This window comes from Denticeps clupeoides, chromosome 6 (assembly GCF_900700375.1).
Source record: "Denticeps clupeoides chromosome 6, fDenClu1.1, whole genome shotgun sequence".
NCBI lineage: Eukaryota > Metazoa > Chordata > Actinopteri > Clupeiformes > Denticipitidae > Denticeps > Denticeps clupeoides.
In genome coordinates, this window is record NC_041712.1 from 24957383 (window position 1) to 24977921 (window position 20539).

Consider the following 20539-nt stretch of genomic DNA (forward strand, 5'->3'; position numbering starts at 1 on the left):
CTATCGCAATATGGCGGTGACTTTGACGTACGATGCAGCGTGTCATGCGGCGTCTACCCATATGTCTCCAAATCGAAAGTCATGTGACCAAACACGTCACATCCGACTGAAGTGAGACTTCAGTCAGCTCGCAAACTTTGAGAGAATGGATCGGATATGTTGCCAATCCAATCCAAGTACTAATCATTTAAAATGCAGCTTTTTGCGTTCATGTAATTGCACAGACTGACATCGCGATTACGATTGCGATTAGATTAATCGTGCAGCACTAGTGTTTTATATGAATATGCCCATGAATGTACGTGTGCAGGCCTGGAAATACCAGGACGTGAGATGAGTCCTGCAGCTGGGTCTGGGATGGAGATCTGCTTTGATTCTGGTCGGTGTGTGTGATGTGGAAACCACCCCAGCCGGCCGGCCGTCCCGTACTTCCCCTCCAGCGGGGGCTCGCATGCCAGCTGCCTTTATAATCCCCGCGGGACGCGCGCTTTATTCCGCAATATTCGGCCAGAGCTATGTCAGCTATGTTTCTCTGGTTTTCTCCGTCTTGGTGGGATTTCTGAGGCTCCGCCCCTCACCTGTGTTCAGACATCATTCAGCTGTCTGATTGAAGCTCAGGCGTGAAGACGAACAGAAATGTGGAACTGATGGAGAGAACTGTTTATTTCTAGAAATAAACAATTTATAACTACATTTACATTTACAGCGTTTACCAGACGCCCTTATCCAGAGCGACTTACAATCAGTATTTATGGGGACAGTCCCCCCCTGGAGACACTCAGGGTTAAGTGTCTTGCTCAGGGACACGATGGTAGTAAGTGGGGTTCGAACCTGGGTCTTCTGGTTCGTAGGCAAGTGTGTTACCCGCTAGGCTACCACCCAGTAATTACAGGGACAGTCCCCCCTGGAGACACTCAGGGTTAAGTGTCTTGCTCAGGGACACGATGGTAGTGAGTGGGTTTCGAACCTGGGTCTTCTGGTTCGTAGGCGAGTGTGTTACCCGCAAGGCTACTACCACCCGGTAATTACAGGGACAGTCCCCCCTGGAGACACTCAGGGTTAAGTGTCTTGCTCAGGGACACAATGTTAGTGAGTGGGGTTTGAACCCGGGTCTTCTGGTTCGTAGGCAAGTGTGTTACCCGCTAGGCTACCACCCAGTAATTACAGGGACAGTCCCCCCTGGAGACACTCAGGGTTAAGTGTCTTGCTCAGGGACACGATAGTAGTAAGTGGGGTTTGAACCCGGGTCTTCTGGTTCGTAGGCGAGTGTGTTACCCGCCAGGCTACTACCACCCAGTAATTACAGGGACAGTCCCCCCCTGGAGACACTCAGGGTTAAGTGTCTTGCTCAGGGACACGATGGTAGTGAGTGGGGTTTGAACCCGGGTCTTCTGGTTGACTCAGGACGCCGCCAGCCGGCGTGACTCAGCCGCTCCTACGGCCAGGTTTAAGAGATTAAGCCACATGAAAGCCGGGCCCGGCACAGTCACTTTCCAAGCCGTTGCTCCGCCCCCCCGTACCGGGCCTGTAAATCACGCTCGGCTCTTTGTTTGCCTTTTCGCGAAGAAGTTGACTTTTCTCAGTCGCTTTTTTTGGCCGCCGATGAGTCAGGAGAACGGCGCTTTGCCCTCACACTGCCGCGCCAGGCAAACACCGCATGCCATGTCCCGCCAAGGTGACCCGCGGAACACGGAAACGGTAGCAGCGGAGGCACGGCCGCGGGGCATAGAACCGCGCCGCTGTTTTCCTAACCTTTCCCACCACATGCCTCCCCGGCAGCTCTGCCAAAAACAGCCGCCATCGCACGGGAACTCGAAGCCTTTCCTGTCGGAGGTCCTCAAACGCAGACCCCCGCCAACACACACACACACACACACACACACACACACTGACACCGACGCGCCAGGTGAGGTCAGCGGGTCGTCTCCCACGGCGAACTGCGTCCCGAAGCGCTGGAGACACGGCCCATTAGCGCCCGTCTCGGTGTAATGGGAGTTCGTCCGCAGATCTGGGCATGTTTTAATTGGCTTTATTGCAGAAACGTCTTCTGAAGCAGAATCTCAGTGAGTCAGCGTTTAGTGTGTGTGTGTGTGTGTGTGTGTTTCTGAGAATCTGATGGATGCTCATAATGGTCCAATGAACAATAATCATCTAATCTTCAGAAACACAACTTTCACCCAGCGTGTCACCCGCTGTCCTGCGTTCTGATTGGCCGTTGCTTGTTCTACATTTTTAGTGGCAACAGGTCTATAGCGAGTCAGGAGAGGGTTTTTGACCATGTTCACACACGGCAGGTAATTTTTACATTTACATTTACCTCATTTATCAGGCGGCCTTATCCAGAGCGACTTACAGTCAGTAGTTACAGGGACAGTCCCCCCCTGGAGACACTCAGGGTTAAGTGTCCTGCTCAGGGACACGATGGGAGTAAGTGGGATTCGAACCTGGGTCTTCTGGTTCATAGATGAGTGTGTTACCCGCTAGGCTACTAGCACCCTACTGAATTGTTGGAGACTGTAGATATGAGAGAAAAATGATTTATTGTGTCAGTCTGGCAAGAAACCGAGTTTTAAATTACACGTAAACACAGACATTTTCTGCCGTTCGTGCCGTCAGGTGGGTGCAGACTGAAAGTGAAGTGATTGTCACTTGTGATACACAGCAGCGCAGCACACGGTGACACAGTGAAATGTGTCCTCTGCATTTAACCATCACCCTGAGTGAGCAGTGGGCACCATGACAGGCGCCCGGGGAGCAGTGTGTGGGGACGGTGCTTTTGCTCGGTGGTACGTTGGCGGATCGGCATTCGAACCGGCAACCTCCTGATTGCGGCGGTGGCCGCTTCCTTAACCGCAAGGCCACCACTGCCCCAAGAGCATCACCTCCCTGTCAGGGAATCGAACCCGGTCTCCCGGGTGACAGGCGGGGACACTCACCACTATACTAACGTGAATTTCTGCGAACGATGAGCATTAAACGGCAGTGAGACACCAGCCGAACGCGCGTGGCGTTCAGGGGCGTGTCTCTGTGGTCGGCCTCCTCCCGGGCGCGACCCCTGGTGACCCTCTTGGCGGGGGCCACCTCGATGGCCCCGTGTCCCTGCTCGGGGACGTGTTTGTAAAGCTGCCTGTGATTTGTGGCCCACCCACGTGGCCGCGCTGAGGGGCGCTTGGTGAAAGAACGCCGCGGTTTAATTTCGTGGTTATTTACTGCGGCCAGCTGTGATCTGGGAGATCTCCTCTCCCCCCTCGGTGCAGGTGTGTGTGTGTGTGTGTGTGTGTGTGTGTAGGCCGTGCCCTGGCATGTTGGGACCTCTGAAATGGAGGTGGAATTTTCTTTTGTCCCCGCGCCGGGCTGCGGGAGACGTGGAGACGCTCCTCCGCTCGGTGATGCTGGAGGTACGTCCGGCGCTCGTGACCCAGCATCAGCATCTCCTCCCCGTTTCTATCCAGTTCTTCTGGTTTTCAGGGCCACGTTGTTGCACAGGATTGCCTTCGGAAGGAAGACCACTGGACACATAACTGTCACAGCAGCACAGCACACGGTGCACACAGTGAAATGTGTCCTCTGCATTTGACCATCACCCTGAGTGAGCAGTGGGCGGCCATGACAGGCGCCTGGGGAGCAGTGTGTGGGGACGGTGCTTTGCTCGATGGCACCTCGGCGGGTCGGGATCCGAACCGGCAACCTTCTGATTACGGGGCCGCTTCCTTTACCGCCAGGCCACCGCTGGACACATCTCGCCGGTCGGGGTCCGGAGCCTGGTTCCTGCAGCTCGCAGAGAGGACAGGGGAGGAGGAAGAAGTCGGGAATGCCGGCGTGCCGGGCTGGCGCGGATGAGTCACCCGTCTTCCCTTCTGTAATTGCCTCCAAAATACGGTTTAAAGGGGAGCGGCGTCTGGGATGCGGGACCCGGTGCCACCGGCGTGTGAAAACGGAAGCGCTCGGGTTCTCGGTGTGTGTCCAGTCGTGCAGCTGCTTTGCTGCCGTGTGTGTGTGTGTGTGTGTGTGTGTGTGTGTGAGACGGTCATTATGTACGTCTCGGTGTGTGTAGGGGAACTCTGTTCTGTTTGTCTGCAGTCCTAAAATCTGCCGTAATTTGCCATAATGACTGTTTTTAGAGCTATTTAGTGGGTCCGGGTGTTTGAGGATCCTTTAATCTGGGGATCAATTAAACTGTCTTCCAGACACACACACACACACACACACACACACACTTTGCTTTTCACCTGTGTATTTGGGAGCCTGGAAGTCTGTGAGGTTCAGTGGAAACGTTCTGTCTGTTTTTGAGGTCTTTTACGATACTCACGTCCTCAGATTTCTCAAATGAATGTACCTAATAAACACTGAGTGATTCTGTGTGTGTGTGTGTGTGTGTCTGTGTCTGTGTCTGTGTGTGTAAACACTCTGTTTTTCTGTTTGTTTGTGACCGATAAGATATGAGATATGTTTTTATATACAGTAGACATATAAAAGTCCCAAACGGCACGCTCTCTATCTGGGTTGATCACCATCGTGATAACGTGTGTGTGTGTGTGTGTGTGTGGGGGAGAGGATGATCAGTGACTTCAAAGCAGGGCCGTTGCGTTGGCCCGACTGGGAGTGTTTACTCTGCTCCCCGGAGTCGGCATTCCTGCCTCTCGCTTTTCCGTGGCATTCCGAGAGGGGATCGGCGTTCCTGGCCATGTGCCGAAGGCTCAGCGACAGATAAACCTTCCCAGGAGCCCCCACCCCTCTTCCTTCTCTCCGTCCGTCCCTCCCTCCCACCCTGTTTCATTCCCTTCCGTCCCTGGACACCCCACACACACACACACACACACACACACACACACTGCTCTGAATGTGTGTGTGTGTGTGCGTGTGTGTTGTGTCAGGATGACAGATATGATCCTTCATCACAGGTGTGAGCCCATCGCTTCTGAGTTCTGATTGGTCCACTGCCCTGAACTCACAGTAAGAGGTCACAGGTCACAGACCCAGTTAGAACAGGTACAGCACGTTACACCCAATTGGGGCAAACAAAGCTGTCTAAAGGGGGCGGGGCTTATAGACATCAGCCCCACTTCGCGGCTTCATTGACCTTTGACCCATGTCTGCAGGAACCCAAACAAATGTCCTGGCACGGATGTCGAGTTGCGTTTAACTCGTGGACGTGCTGGTGAAAGTTCCGGTGACTCAGTGGCGTTTGGATCTACGGTAACGGGGCACCGGGAGGTCTGCTCGTACCCGCCATGGCCACCACAATGATGAGTCACCGTTAAGGCGTGGATCGCGGAAAAATGGTTTTCGGATTACGCCACTGCTTTCAACGTTTGTTCCTCCCTGCTGCGGTCGTCCGGCCGCCACCCAAAACCTCCGACTCGCTTCACGTGTCGCCGAGCGGCAAAAACCTTCCAACTCCGATCTGGTTACCAACAAACTGCTTTTAAAAATGTTAACTAATCAGTTGCGATCGAAATAAACGAGTATAACGATTAAAAAGTTAAAAGGGGCGCCTGACCTGCAGAGTCCGTCCTCGCAGAAGTTCGGAATGCCGCACGCTGTGTTCGTTTCATTCTGTTTGACGCCGGGACGCTTGTTGCGTGCGGCGTTTATCCGACGGCGTTCGAACGGAGAAAGACGCCTGGTTCGGACGTCCAAGTGAACGAGGCGTTAACTTGGTAACGTATTGATCGGTAAATGATGCGCCGATAATTGTAATTGGACCTCCACTCAGTATGTCCTCCTGTCCAGTATCAGCGCGATAGGACAGGCGATGAGCGTGCTTGGCACCCGTCTGTCGTTAAAAGCAGCGAATCCGATTGGCCGAGGGAAGAAGACCTGTTCATAAAATAAAGATAAGATAAAGTGTAGTGATTGTCACATGTGATACACAGCAGCACAGCACACGGTGCACACAGTGAAATTTGTCCTCTGCATTTAACCCATCACCCTTGGTGAGCAGTGGGCGGCCATGACAGGCGCCCGGGGAGCAGTGTGTGTGGACGGTGCTTTGCTCAGTGACACCTCAGTGGCAACTTGACGGATCGGGATTCGAACCGACAACCTTCTGATTACGGGGCCGCTTCCTTACCCGCTAGGCCACCGCTGCCCCGTGAGTGGCTCTCGTGTTCAAATCCGTTTCTTTCCCCCCAATAACACGCACACAGGTGCAACTCTGCTTCTTCACATACCAGCGAAACGAAATACAGCCCAGATTGTATTTGATACCGCACGTCCCCGACCTTTGACCTATAAGAGGAAACAAAGATTTGTATTTTTTTTTCCCACGCGAGTGATTGTGCGTCGTCTCTCAGCCGTAAAGTGTCTCCGTCCCAGGGAGGTAGTGTGAAGGACATGTGCACTCGGAGAGGCGATCGTTGGAACACCAACAAACGCTGCGGGGCGGGGCGGGGCGGGGCGCTGGGGTCTCTCACTGCTGTCGGAAGGGAAGCACCGTGTTTATCTTCAGCAATGGCTTTGAAATGGATAGCATGGCCCTGTGTGTGTGTGTGTGAGAGAGAGAGAGAGAGTTTGCTTTAATGGAAGGAATGAATATGTTCCAGCCAGCGTTGTGGGGGGCGTTCGAGCCCAGATTCCCCCCCCCCCCACACACACACACACACACACACACACACTTTAATGTCACCCTGGCAGATGAACTGGAGTTTCATTATAATAATACTAAAGAAATACAGAATCTAGAGCAGGTTCCTCATAGACCGACAAGAGTCTAGTAGCATTTTCACTATTTTACACACACACACACACACACACACACACAGACAAACCCCAAAAAAAGGTGGGACCTGTACGGATTTACACACATCTTTTTGGGATTGTTGGCTCTGAATGTACTGCGTCTGTGATTCAAGTTTCGGGAATTGGTGAGTGTGTGCGTGTGTGTGAGAGTGTGTGTGCGTGCGTGGGGGGGGGCTGCTGTGTGTCGTCCCACTTTCCCCGAGGACCTTGTCGGGTCAGTGGTGCAGTTATGCGTGTCTCGGCCCGGGTTGGTCCCCGTGTGCCGTACCCCGTCTCTGTCCAGATTTCCCCGGCTCTCTGCTCCACCTGCTGGCGGCAAAGTGAAACGGCGCCCGTTCACGGTGGGTTTGAAAATGATAAACTCGCGACCAGAGATTTGCTTTCGTTTGACGTCTTACTGTGACTTGCGTGGTGAAATTATTTAATAAATCTCTGGTATTAAAACGGCTGCAACATGGACAGGGAAATATCTTCTGGCAATATTAATATCTACATTTACATTTACGGCATTTACCAGACGTCCTTATCCAGGGCGACTTACAATCAGTAGTTACAGGGACAGTCCCCCCCTGGGGACACTCAGGGTTAAGTGTCCTGCTCAGGGACACGATGGTAGTAAGTGGGGTTTGAACCTGGGTCTTCTGGTTCACAGGCGAGTGTGTTACCCGCTAGGCTACTAGCACCCCGTATCTAGTTGTGATGTTACACCCATGATGTCTGTTTCCTGTAGCTGCACATTCGGACGGGTATAAAGGACCGAATCGCAACCGAATAAAAAGGATTCGGCCTCTGCTTCCCGGCATGGCTCCCTGTTGGTACGTTGCGGTATGTTGTTGTCACCAAAGTGGCGTGTTGAGTTTCAGCGTCTCCCCTCCGATTTTCTGAAATACCGTCCGGGTTTTTCTGTGGGGAACCAGATGTGAAAATATCCTCTGCAGGATCGTCTGCTGGCGGTGAAAATGATCAGAACACCCTGCTCTCCACATGCACACACACTGCACAAAATCTTTTATTCTTCGTCCAGCACATTTCCCAGCATGCTCTATTCCTGACAAGTTGGGCCTTATCAGGACTCTTAGTTTTATAAACTCAAAGTCTATAGAATTCGAACGAGAATTGCTGGTGTCTTCCTCCTGTAAGTCGCTTTGGATAAAAGCGTCTGCCAAGTAAAGTAAAGTAAAGTAAAGTAAAAGTAAAGTAAAGTAAATCCTTTCACTGGGTGTTCGTGTTTTTGATTAAAAGCTAAAAGTTATGCTACAGACTTCACTAGTTTATATAAAACCGCTCATTTTAAATGAGACCAATGTCATCGCAGATGTGTGTGTGTGTGTTAAATGTGTGTGTGTATGTGTGTTCTGTGTGTATATGTATGTATGTGCGTTGGTGTGTATTTGTTGGTGTGTGTATGTGTGTGTGTGTGGTGTGTGTGTGTGTGTATATGTATGTATGTGCGTTGGTGTGTATGTGTGTGTGTATATGTATGTATGTGCGTTGGTGTGTATTTGTTGGTGTGTGTGTATATGTATGTATGTGCGTTGGTGTGTATTTGTTGGTGTGTGTATGGGTGTGTGTGTGTATATGTATGTGTGTGTGTGTGTGTGTGTGTGTATATGTATGTATGTATGTATGTGCGTTGGTGTGTATGTGTGGTGTGTGTGTATATATGTGAATGTGTGTGTGTATATGTATGTGCGTTGGTGTGTGTGTATGTGTGTGTGTGTGTGTTTTCAGGCCCGGTTCGTTCTCGGTTTGCTTGTTTTGACCGCGGCGCAGCGCTGATTCCATCTGTTTCCCTGCACATCACTCAGCTCCATTTTTCCAGACCCCCGTTTTTCTGTCCGCGCTGCAGCCGTTTTTCCACGACTCTTGGCCTCGGACGGCGGGCCTGGCTGCAGTCTGGGCCGCCGTCATTAATCACCGCCGCTGCAGCGCCGCGCCGAGCCCGTCGCCGGCAACAACCTCCTGGCTCTCCTGCTGAAGAGATCGGCGGCTGATGTTCACCGGAACGCCACAAAGCGCCCGGCGGCGGACAGGAAGTGTGCAGATGATACGCCGACACAGGTGTTGCTTCCGATTCGCCCGTTTGGATGGTCCCCACGACTGGGGGGGGCGTGGCCGCCGACGGACCGGGGGAAGCAGGTGGGAACAGGAGCCCACCGGCCCCGCCCCTTCCTGCCTGGCTCAGCCCTGCGTGTCCCGGGGAAGCTCATCGTGCCGATCTGCGCGCCGTAAAAAAAAAAAAAAAGAGGAGCTCCGGGGACGCGGGCGGAGTTAAATTGAAGGGTAGCGAGACGAGGAGCTGCCAGCGCCCTCCTCGCTTCCTGGCGCGTGAAGAAAGGAGAGACCCACAGGGCAAGCGGGGAAGAAAGGCCCGGCGCGCCACCGCACGACTATTCATTTTCCTGCCCGCTCTCTCCCTCTCCGCTCCTCTGTTTGTTTTCCAGGCCGGTCGATTTTCGGCCTCGGAAGTATTTCGGGGTCGGCTGTGATCGTGCCGGGCAGGCATGCCTTTAATCGCCGCTGCCACCGCGTCTGCTCCGATACGACCATCGTCCACCCACCCGCAAAGCCCCGGCGAGCCTTCTACAACCGTGTAATGATGGTTTCACGTATTAAACGTCAACATTCCAATTAGCAATCGCTTAGAAACGTGTCCTCTGCATTTAAAGGTCCCCTGACGCGAGAGGGGCGGTACGAGGAGGAGAGCGGCCTATAGAACAAATAAAACGGACCCGCTGAGTCTCTCATTTTTACGTCCAGTCGCCGAGCATCTTCGCACATTTCTCTGGGTGGAATCGGCATGAGAAACGGGAGGTAACCCTTCCCCTTATGATGTCATAAGGGGACCAATTCCAGATCCGACCGTCTGAGCTGTCTGAAAAATGAATACATTTTCAGAATAGGGGACCTTTAACCGTCACCCTTGGTGACAGTGGGCAGCCATGACAGGCACCCAGGGAGCAGTGTGGTGGGATGGCACTTTCATCAAGGGCACCTCAGTGGCACCTTGGCAGTTCGGGATTTGAACCTGCAACCATCCGATTACGGGTGTACTTCCTCTACTACCGCTAGGCCACCACTGCCGTGTGTGTGTGTGTGTGTGTGTGTGTGTGTGTGTGTGTGTGTTTGATTTAGTACACGTCAGCTCCATGGGAAATCTCGCTCCAATTTTCTGCAGTTCATCTGTGATAAGACGACAATTAATCAAATTTCCTCCTCCACGTCCAGGAAGAACATTTAACATCAGAGGGATTCTCTGTCCCTCTTATCTGACCCACACAAGCACCCACACACACACACACACACACACTCACACACTCTCCACCTTCATGTAGTGTAAATATACGGTGAGACCGGGTTCCAAGCTATCTTATGGAAATCCGCGCCATCACGCATTTGAATAACACGACCGGTCTTAACGAGTCTCTTGTCCGCGTTTTGCATCTCTGCACCAATCAGCTGGTGGCATTTTAATGTAAATTAATGGCCTTTTATTGTACATTTCCCACTTGTGGGACTAATAATGGATCCATCTTATCTCATCTCTTTTCTGCTCTGTGAATCGCCGCTGGATGTTCACCGTGTCCCCGTCTCTCTCTCTCTGCAGTCCCACCCGCTGTCCCTGTGCAACAGCAGCGATGACGAGCGCCTGGACAGCAGCGTCATCAGCATCGTCAAGCTGGAGAGCAACATGCACCGCTGCCTGCCGCTGCTGGAGAAGGTAAGCTCCTCCCCTCATTTACATTTACGGCATTTGGCAGACGCCCTGATCCAGAGCAACTTACAACGTGCTTTCAAGTTACCATCGATGAAGAGATCAATTCCGGTTCACTAGGACCCCCAACTATGAATACAATCTTTTTATTCACTCTGTTGTAGATTCTGTACACAAGTTCGACAACAAGAAAATTACAATTTAATCTAAATATTCTCTAAAGAGGAAGGTCTTGAGCTGCCGTGTGAAGGTGCTCAGTGACTGAGCTGGAAGTTCATTCCACCACCGAGGGGCCAAGACAGAGAAGGGTCTAGATGAATATCTTTATTGGTGGAGGGACCAGGCGAGCAGTACTGGAGGCTCGGAGTATACGAGGTGCAGTGCGAGGTGTAATAAGGGCTGTGAGGTAGGATGGTGCTACTCCATGTTTGGCTTTGTAGGCCAGCATCAGTATTTAGAACCTGATGCGTGCAGCTACTGGGAGCCGGTGGAGGGAACGTAGTAGAGGGGCGGTGTGGAGAACTTGGGAAGGTTGAAGATCAGTCGTGCTGCTGCATTTTTTATTAGTTGTATTGGGAGGCGGGGCTCCGCAGGCCACTTCCCTCCGGGGCCGACGGGGACGTCAGAAAACTACACGGGACGCACAGCGTCGGTTTCACGGATTCTGAATCACAATCAACAAGCACTAGAGCACATGATCCTCACAGACGAACAGAAGTGTAATATCATTTTATATGATATTTTCTGCATATGGTCAACCTGTTACTGGCATTTTGCAGTATTAATAAATAACATTGCTCCTCCACACTCATCATTAAGTTAAATGACATCTAGCGTAATCGTCTAGGCAACCAGATCGACTTGATAAACACAGTTTGTGTATGAATTCGTGTATGAAGATTGATTGACGGGGTTGGAAATGGATGAAAGTCCCTATGCGGGTGTGTGGAGGCATTAGTTTGGCGCATGAGGGGACGTCCCTTTCCGGCCTTTAGTGTCTGCGTGATTTATGGACGGGGTCACGGCCTGGCCAAGGCTGCGAAGCTGGACGGGGGGTGGGGGGTCCGTCACCGGCCGGAGGGACATTAAAGATCGTCTCAGCTCCGCCCGCAGCCCGGCGGTTAGAAATATAAAGGTTTTTATTCTGGTCCCAGGACCGCGGCGGCTCCTCTCTGACTCGCGGTCGCTCGCTGCCACTTTTAGGACACTAAACACCCAATTACGGCTAAACGCCGGCGGCCGAGCGCTTCTCCCCATTCCCACGTTCCGTCCTGGCGGCCCGGCTGCAGGTGCGGGACCATCGCCGCCGGGAACGCCGCGATCCGGTTTTACATTGGAACCCGGGATCGGCTCGTAACTCGCGATACCCCGGTGTTTTATATTTATTACCGTATCCGCACCACAAGGCTGAACTACTGGAGTTCGTACCCAAAACGCAGCTGTAAGCGTTCGGAGGCGACCTCTGGACGGACATCGCTAATCAATTACTGACGTAATAATCGTGGTTATTCGTTACAGATTACCGCCTCGAGCATCGTCACGTCAAGCGCAGAATCCCAGCGTAACGGCGGCGGATCCTCGTGAGAACGCCGTTCTCCTCCGTGCCTCGACACGCCGCGTTTCTCCTCCTCCCTCCGTGGATGAAACGCCTCGCTTTTCACAACGTTAACAGTCAAAAAAGCGCAATTATGCACGTGCGTGTGAGAGTGTGTATGTGTGCGTCTGTGTGTGTGTGTGTGTGTGTGTGTGAGAGGGCAGTGGTGGCCTAGCGGTTAAGGAAGCGGCCCCGTAATCAGAAGGTTGCCGGTTCGAATCCCGGTCCGCCGAGGTGCCACTGAGCAAAGCACCGTCCCCACACACTGCTCCCCGGGCGCCTGTCATGGTGCCCACTGCTCACTCAGGCTGATGGGTTAAATGCAGAGGACAAATTTCACTGTGTGCACCGTGTGCTGTGCTGCTGTGTATCACATGTGACAATCACTTCACTTTATTTTACACTTGTGTGTGCGTGTGTGTGCATGTGCGTGTTCGTGTCCTGATGAAGGCACAGGAAGAGTAGTCCGATTGACAGGAAGTTCTAAAAGAGGGGAAATCCGCAGACAAATCAATAAATCAGGCCAGTTTTTTCTCTCCCTCCGAGACATGTGTGTGTGTGTGTGTGTGTGTGTGTGTGTGTGTGTGTGTGTGTGAGTGTGTGTGACGTGACCCGTCCTGGTCCTGCGTGGATGAGGGTGGACGCCGTCTCTTGTCAGAGGTCAGGGCCGGAGAACATCTGGAAAACGTTTGGTGGAAATGCAGAAACCAGAAGCTCCGGCAGGTACAGGCTGCGATGGCGGCGGCGGCGACGATCAACCTGGTTCTACAACGCGAATGAAGCACCGTGGAACGTGAGCGCAGAACCGACAGAACCTCATCTGTCCGTTTCATGTCCTGCCAAGCCCCTGCGGACCCCTGCTGTTCCATTTATTATTCTACATCAGTTGTAGGACCCAGCAGGCAGAGGGAACGCCGGAGCGCCGTTTCTCACCCTTCTCAGCTTGTCGGAGCCCCAGGCCCTCGCCGCCGCCGCCGCAGCTGGCGTCTCGGTTTATTTTGCACGTTCTCTTGTTTACCGATGGCGCTTCAGACCTCGGTGAGGCATTTCAGGCATCTGAGGGCCGCATCCTCTATAAATTACATTCGGCCCGTAGTGGGACGGGGTGACGGGACATTCTTGTCCTCCAAACACATCTGTTTGCTGAATAAGGCGGCCATTTTTTAGGGGCTTGGGTCGATACAAACGACTAAATTCCATATTCATAGCTTGAAAATGGGTGTCGAGGCTCCTTTTACAGACAGCATACTGAATGGGTTTTTTTACATTATGTTAAGTGTGAAGGTTCGTTGCCAGAAGCGGATAATTGATTGGTACGTTATTTCAAGGAACCGGCCTCGTAATCGGAAGGTTGGCGGTTCGAATCCCCACGCACTGCTTTCACTTTCAGTTTGATCAAAGCATGTGGCGCCCTTGCGAGCTGGAGTTTATTTCTGTCTAGAACGTTAGTATTTATCGACGCTAGCTTGTAAAATGCGTGAATTCTTCGTTGCTGTGGTGGTAAAAGTGTTCGGCGGTGCTCCGGGCCCTGCTGCGTAACCCCGGACGGTCGGGGAGGGGGCGCGGCTCTGCGGGGACATCTGAAGTCTGAATGCTGGATTGTGTCGCCGATGTCAGGCCCGCTCTCCCTTTTCCGAAAGGTTTTTCTGGAGCCGATAGGATCAGGGAAGCGTGGACCTGTGATAAAGGGGAAGAATGGCAGCCATTGTGTAGACGTTCTGTCTAATGTTGAACGTGTGTGTGTGTGTGTGTGTGTGTGTGTTTCTTTGTTACTTGTACAGGAAGTAACACTCGCCACTGCTTTTAGTCATGTGACCGCCCGCTGTTCTTTAAACTCAGCGATCTGCCTTTATTACAGGAGAAAGCGTGGAATCTATAAACACATCGCTCTGTGTGTGTGTGTGTGTGTGTGTGTGTGTGTGTGTGTGTGTGTGTGTGTGTGTGCGCGTGTATCGGCCACTTCTTGTGAATTTTCGTGCTGCATCTGTGCCGTTTGAAGTCCAAGGCCGCACTCTCGGGGGCGATAAGTCTCCTGTTGTCACGGAGACCCTGCACTCGGTTCCCGTGGGAACGGGCCGGGTGACATTCGGCAGCACCGTGCCGGATTAAGGTCGCGATTACAGAGGACGTTCCGACTGACGCAAGTCGGAGCGGCGGCCTAGCGGGCGAGGAAGCGGAACCCGTAGCTGGAGGTTCGCCGGTCCGAATCCCGAAGGACCCGCCCCCCCACACACACCGCGCCCCGCTGCTCACCGAGGGTGGCGGTTAAATACACATGACACGTTTCACAACGACGAAAAAAAACCACTTTGCCTTTCTTCAAGGCGGAGGTGACTGTCTCGTTTTATCCCGATGACAGCCGTCCACCCCACACGTCTGAAAAGCCAGTCGGTTGGGTGCCGTGGGTGCGCTGGGTGCCCGGGTTCTATTTCCTGCGAAAACGGCACACCCTCTCGAGCTGGGTACGTACTTCCTGTCACGTGGTGGCGCGAGAGGCCAAAGGTGCCGTGTGATGGAGGGGAGGCCGTCGCTTTGGGGGTCGCCGGCTGGTCACGGGGGTGGGAGTGCCGCGGCGAGCTGGCACCGCGCTGGCACCGCGCTGGCATGGGTGCCGGGGGGACCGGAGCGCCGTCGTCGTCACCCTGAAAGCCGTGCCGCATTGTCAGGCCACAACAGCGAGCTGAAAGCTTCAGGTTGGGTCTGAACGAGTGAAAACACATTCCGAACGCGGACAGCGAGAGCTGCGGTGCGAGTTTCTCAGCGGTTAAGGAAGCGGCCCCGTAATCAGAAGGTTGCCGGTTCGAATCCCGATTCGCCAAGGTGCCACTGAGGTGCCACTGAGCAAAGCACCGTCCCCACACACTGCTCCCCGGGCGCCTGTCATGGTGCCCACTGCTCACTCAGGGTGATGGGTTAAATGCAGAGGACATTTCACTGTGTGCGCCGTGTGCTGTGCTGCTGTGTATCACATGTGACAATCACTTCACTTTAAAAAAAAATAAGAATTAAACTCTTCGCTTTTACAGTTATATTTATTACATTTATCAGCTTTTGTATTTAATTTATTTCATTTGACGCCTACGGGAGATATTTCAGATGTTCAGCTGTTGTGTGGGTGTGGCTGACGATTCAGTCATCATGTAGGGGGTGTGGCCCCTCTGTCCCATTCATTGAATGGAAGTGCCTTTCTTGATGGGACCAGTTGTCTTGGTGATGTTGGGGGTGTGGCCATTGTGCAGGACAGGGGCGTGGCCTGTGCTTCAGTGAGATGGTGCTGGTGTTATGTTCTGGGTGTGGCCTCTGTTGCCATGCTACAGAATGGGGGTGTGGCTGTAGTGCAGGATGGGGGCGTGGCCTTGTGATCACATCTCGCCTCCTGTAATGAATCACGTCCACGGAAGCTGGGCGTCTCTCCTCAGGAATTACAATATTAATAACAATGATGATGACCGCTGCGGGTTTTATCTATCTGTGTCAAGCCTCAAACGCAGATCAGAAACGATCCCAGGAAAAGTGCCACATTCCGCCTTTTTTTCTTTTTCTTTTCTTTTTTTGCTCTCCGCCAGAACAATTTCCCCCTCTCACTCTGGCGGTGTCCCCCGCCCTGCCGCGCTTGAAAATGATACATGGCATCTGCCACGGTCGGGTTGGGAGCCTTCTGATCTCGCGACGACCACAAGAAAGGGGAGCTGGGCCCTGTTGCATTCTGGGAAGGCAGAACTCCAAAGCACCCCCCCCCCCGCGCTCGCCGTAATTATGGTGCTGCCGCGGCGCGGTGCGGTGCCAGCCTGCTCTCCGGTTTGTTGACAGCAGGATGGCGTAACTTTCATACGCAAACAGACGACTGCTGAGCCACGGCACTCAGAATAGCAGCAGTTGGAATAGCGCGTGTGTGCGACCGACTTCTCTACTGTGTGTGTGTATTTGCATTTGTCTGTTTTTTTGTATTAGTGTTCATTTGTGGACACCTGTGTGTGTCAGTGGATGCATGAATGTGTGTGTGTGTGTCGTGCAGGTTGGGACGGTGTGTGTGGTCTTTGACTGCTGGGGTTAGCTTTAGTGCGAACATCAAGACATCCTCGTAATAATCCGCGGTCCTCACAGGGACATAAAACGTGTGTGTGTGTGTGTGTGTGTGTGTGTGCTTGTGTGTGCGTGTGTGTGTGTGTGCGCGCGTACTCTCCTGTGGAATGCAGAGCGATTCGTCTGGTCATACGCCTCTCATTCATCACTTCAAAGCGCCAGTGTTGGGGTCAGGGGTCATCGGCCCAACGCAGAGCCGGAGGTCGACTCCAAGACGGCTAAATACAGACGGCGGCGCTCGGCCACAGCGGAGGGGGTGACGCGCGGCCGTTCAATAACGGCTAAATTGCCTGCAATTAAAATACCTCGTTCTCCTCTTCCTCCTCCTCCTCCTCCTCCTCCGCCCTCTCCTGTAGCGAAGCAGCTGCACACATCTGCTGCAGCACACTGATCCTAACGGAGCTTTAACTCTGGATGATGACGAAACCCTTCATACAATATCTCTATAAATAACGAATTTAAATTAATAAAACCCATCAGTTCAGGGTCTATTATTACTAATACGTGGTATATATACTTTACTACGTACACAGTACGTAGTATGGGCCTTTACATTGTACCAGACGCCCTTATCCAGAGGGACTTACAGTCAGTAGTTACAGGGACAGTCCCCCCCTGGAGACACTCAGGGTTAAGTGTCTTGCTCAGGGACATGATGGTAGTAAGTGGGGTTTGAACCCGGGTCTTCTGGTTCTCAGGTGAGTGTGTTACCCGCTAGGCCACTACCGCCCTGTTTATATACGTGTATATGGTGAAATGATGAACAGATCGCCATTCCTGTGAAAGTTCCTCGTCTGCAGCGCCAGCCCCTCGGGCGGCGACTTGCCGCTTTCTTTTTCCTGTTTTATTATCGCCGTTATTGGCTCTTTGATCCTCCACGCGGCGTTTGAAGAGCAGGTTCTGAAGCCGGTCAGGCCCGGTCTTGCTGCGCTGGGGGCTGACGGGAGGGGGCTCGGGTCCGGATATGAGGTCTGAAGAATTCCGCGCAGATCTGCCCGGAGGGCTGAGTGTGTGTCTGCCGCACAGTGAAACGGTTCAAGCGCCGGACCTGCCGCCTGGAGATCTGGGGTCTAATCCCGAACTTCGTGTCCCAGCAGGTCCGGGGAAAGTGTTGAGCGGTGCAAGTCCTGCTTCTTAACGACAATCTTAACATGTTACGTGTTACGCGGAGGATGTATGAAAATATGAAACGGCCATTAGTTGAAACGTCATGTGATTGTATATAGTTCACAAGGCATTAAAAATGTGTGTGTTTTACCGGCGCCGCCGGTCCCCCATGAGCCCCCCCTGGAAAGTGGCCTGGGTTTCCCGGGCAACGCTTCCGGACGCGTTGTGCCTGACGTAGATTAAACACCGATTCAGGTGGTGTGTGTGTGTGTGTGTGTGTTAGAGGAGCGTAACGCATTCTTCAGGCTTACCGGCAGCTTAGCGCCGGTGACACGCAGTAACGCAGGTGTTTGGGTGGGCGGAGTCTCCCACCTGGAGACGGCGCGGGACGAGTGGACCTGTGCAGGCTGCTCCTGTCCTCACATGCATGACGCGCAGAAAACAGAAATTAATGATGGGATAATTGACATCATAAAAACCCATAGCAACCAAACAATAAACCATCAAAATGGTCCCTGGGTGCGGTGGAGCGCCATCTAGTGGTGGTTCCTTATGCTCTCTGTCTGATCAAACCGCCGCATAAGGCCCCTCCTGGCGGCGGCGCGTTCTTATTGGCCGCTCCGAAAGGTCAGGCGGCGCTGCGACCAGCGGGCGGGCAGCAGGTTCTGGCCCTGGACTCTGCAGCCCCGGGCTTTATCGGCCAGCGCGGCGCTTTCATGTCTGTTTAACCGCCGATAACGTATCAGGTGACTGCGGCCCTTTTTCTGTCACCTTGTGTTTTGCATTTCAGGTCCGTGTCACAGCGGAGCTTTGAGTGAGGAGGACAGAGAGAGAGAGAGAGAGACAGAATCAGAAAAAAGCAGGGAGAAATAGGCTTTTTTAAATTATTTGTGGTGTGTGTGTGTGTGTGTGTGTGTGTGTGTGTGCGCACACAGAGCCGCTGGCATCTACCTGCCTTGACATACCCGCCTCACCCCACTCCACATCAAAGAGGCAAACAATAACTACCGCCTCTGGCGACCACGCCCCTTCCTCTTCCACCCAGCCAATCAGGGAGAGGCTAGCAGGCAGCATTCAAACGAGACGCACACACACACACACACACCAGGCATTGATTAATAAATAGTTTAAGTCAGTCGAGGGACTCGTCATATTGCATTTCGGGGGTTTAATCTGCCACTTTCCATCATGTGCCGGATGTAAACTTTGTCTGAAATTCTTTCAGTACATTAGTGTAGATTTTGTGTGTGTGTGTGTGTGTGTGTGTGTGTGTGTTGCTTATAAACCCCGCCCCCTCTGATGTGGGTCCCCAGTATTCCAGTTTGTTTACTGTGATGTTTTTCGGTAACAGTCTGACATCATGGGCGCTTTTCTTACATTTTGGAGCCGAGCGAACTCTTCGTTTGGGAAGCTCTCTCTCTCTCTCTCTCTCGTGCGGGCGTGGCCCTGCTGTGCCGAACCCGGTTAGTTTCGCTCCGGCCACATGAAGGCAGGGAAATGCACTTATTATTTAATACCGTCCCGAAATGGCTCTGTGGTCCTGCAGCCGTGTGGTGGGGGAATTTTTAAATCCTTCGCTGTGTGTGTGTGTGTGTGTGTGTGTGTGTGTGTGTGTGTGTGTGTGTGTTTAAAACCCAGTGAAAAGCTTTACATCCGTATCCATATTTTTGCCATAAATGAATTACATTAGTTCTGCGTACAGGTACAGCATTAGTTCTGCGTACAGGTACAGTACAGTATTAGTTCTGTGTACAGTACAGTACAGTATTAGTTCTACGTACAGTACAGTATTAGTTCTGCATACAGGTACAGCATTAGTTCTGCGTACAGGTACAGTACAGTATTAGTTCTGCGTACAGTACAGTACAGTATTAGTTCTACGTACAGTACAGTATTAGTTCTACGTACAGTACAGCATTAGTTCTGCGTACAGTACAGTATTAGTTCTGCGTACAGTACAGTACAGTATTAGTTCTACGTACAGTACAGTATTAGTTCTACGTACAGTACAGCATTAGTTCTGCGTACAGTACAGTATTAGTTCTGCATACAGGTACAGCATTAGTTCTGCGTACAGGTACAGTACAGTATTAGTTCTGCGTACAGTACAGTACAGTATTAGTTCTACGTACAGTACAGTATTAGTTCTACGTACAGTACAGCATTAGTTCTGCGTACAGTACAGTATTAGTTCTGCGTACAGTACAGTACAGTATTAGTTCTACGTACAGTACAGTATTAGTTCTACGTACAGTACAGCATTAGTTCTACGTACAGTACAGTATTAGTTCTACGTACAGTACAGTATTAGTTCTGCGTACAGTACAGTATTAGTTCTGCGTACAGTACAGTATTAGTTCTGCATACAGGTGTGTTCCTCCTGTCGACTGGCGGTCGCTCGATGGGAAACTGGTCTCTTTTGGCTTTTCTGGTTCTGTTCTCGCCGCCTTTTGGACTTTCGCGTGACCGCAGCAGCTCCGACCCTCCTGTGGCCACGTGACCTCTGAACCCTCACCTAGGGAAGGAGTTGCAGCGAGGAGCGACACCGCACTGTTGTGCTGCTCCGATTGCAATAAAACGTTCAACCGTCTGTGTGTACACACACACACTCTCCCTCTTTCTTTGAACTTCATTGAAGCCTTTCATAAAAGGAATGAGGGTGTGTGTGTGTGTGTGTGTGTGTGTGAAATGAACCGTGTGTTTGTTTGGTCACGTATTAACCCTCTTGCTCGCTCGCTCGCTCTGTTTTAAGTGTTAAAAAGTGATCGGAGTTGAGCGGCGCCGTGGCCCCGAGGGGTTTTCTCATTAACTGGTGATTAATGGATCTGCTAACCGATCCCTCATCTGCGTGTGGGTTTGTGCGTTTGACCTGTGCGATCGCTCGCTGAAATTCTTGCCTTTGTTTAATGAAATTGTGGTGCCCCGGAGACAGGGCGGGGCGCTGCGCCCTGCAGTGACATCACGGCAGTTCAAAATAAGAGTCGCCCCCCCCATCATGACTATATTTAGCTTCTGAATAATTAAAGGAAGGTCTGCGATATGATTAGCAAGACAGATTATTGAAAGTTATGGTAATGAAACTTAATTTTTGTCCATGGAACTGAATTAACTATGCAGAAATCGGCGTCATTTAAAAACCTGGAAAAGTCATGGAATTTGAAAAGGGAATTTTCTAGGCCTTTTGGAAGTTTTGGAATAAGAAATGAACATATATCATGGAAATTTTGTAAGAACCTTGAGAGATATACTTGTATGGGCCATGTCATGGTTTTATCATCCATCACCGAGACGTTGTCTCC

At 52.0% G+C, this 20539-nt stretch overlaps 1 protein-coding gene across 2 annotated transcripts in view; it reads left to right on the plus strand.

Moving 5' to 3' along the window:
• The window catches only part of rnf43 (ring finger protein 43), a 40513-nt gene that overhangs the window by 14949 nt on the left and 5025 nt on the right, over window positions 1-20539 (plus strand). For both annotated transcript variants that reach the window (XM_028984925.1, XM_028984926.1), the window contains exon 2: window positions 10349-10462. In XM_028984925.1, the coding sequence (XP_028840758.1) occupies window positions 10349-10462 (114 nt within the window). The remainder of the gene's footprint in view (window positions 1-10348; window positions 10463-20539) is intronic.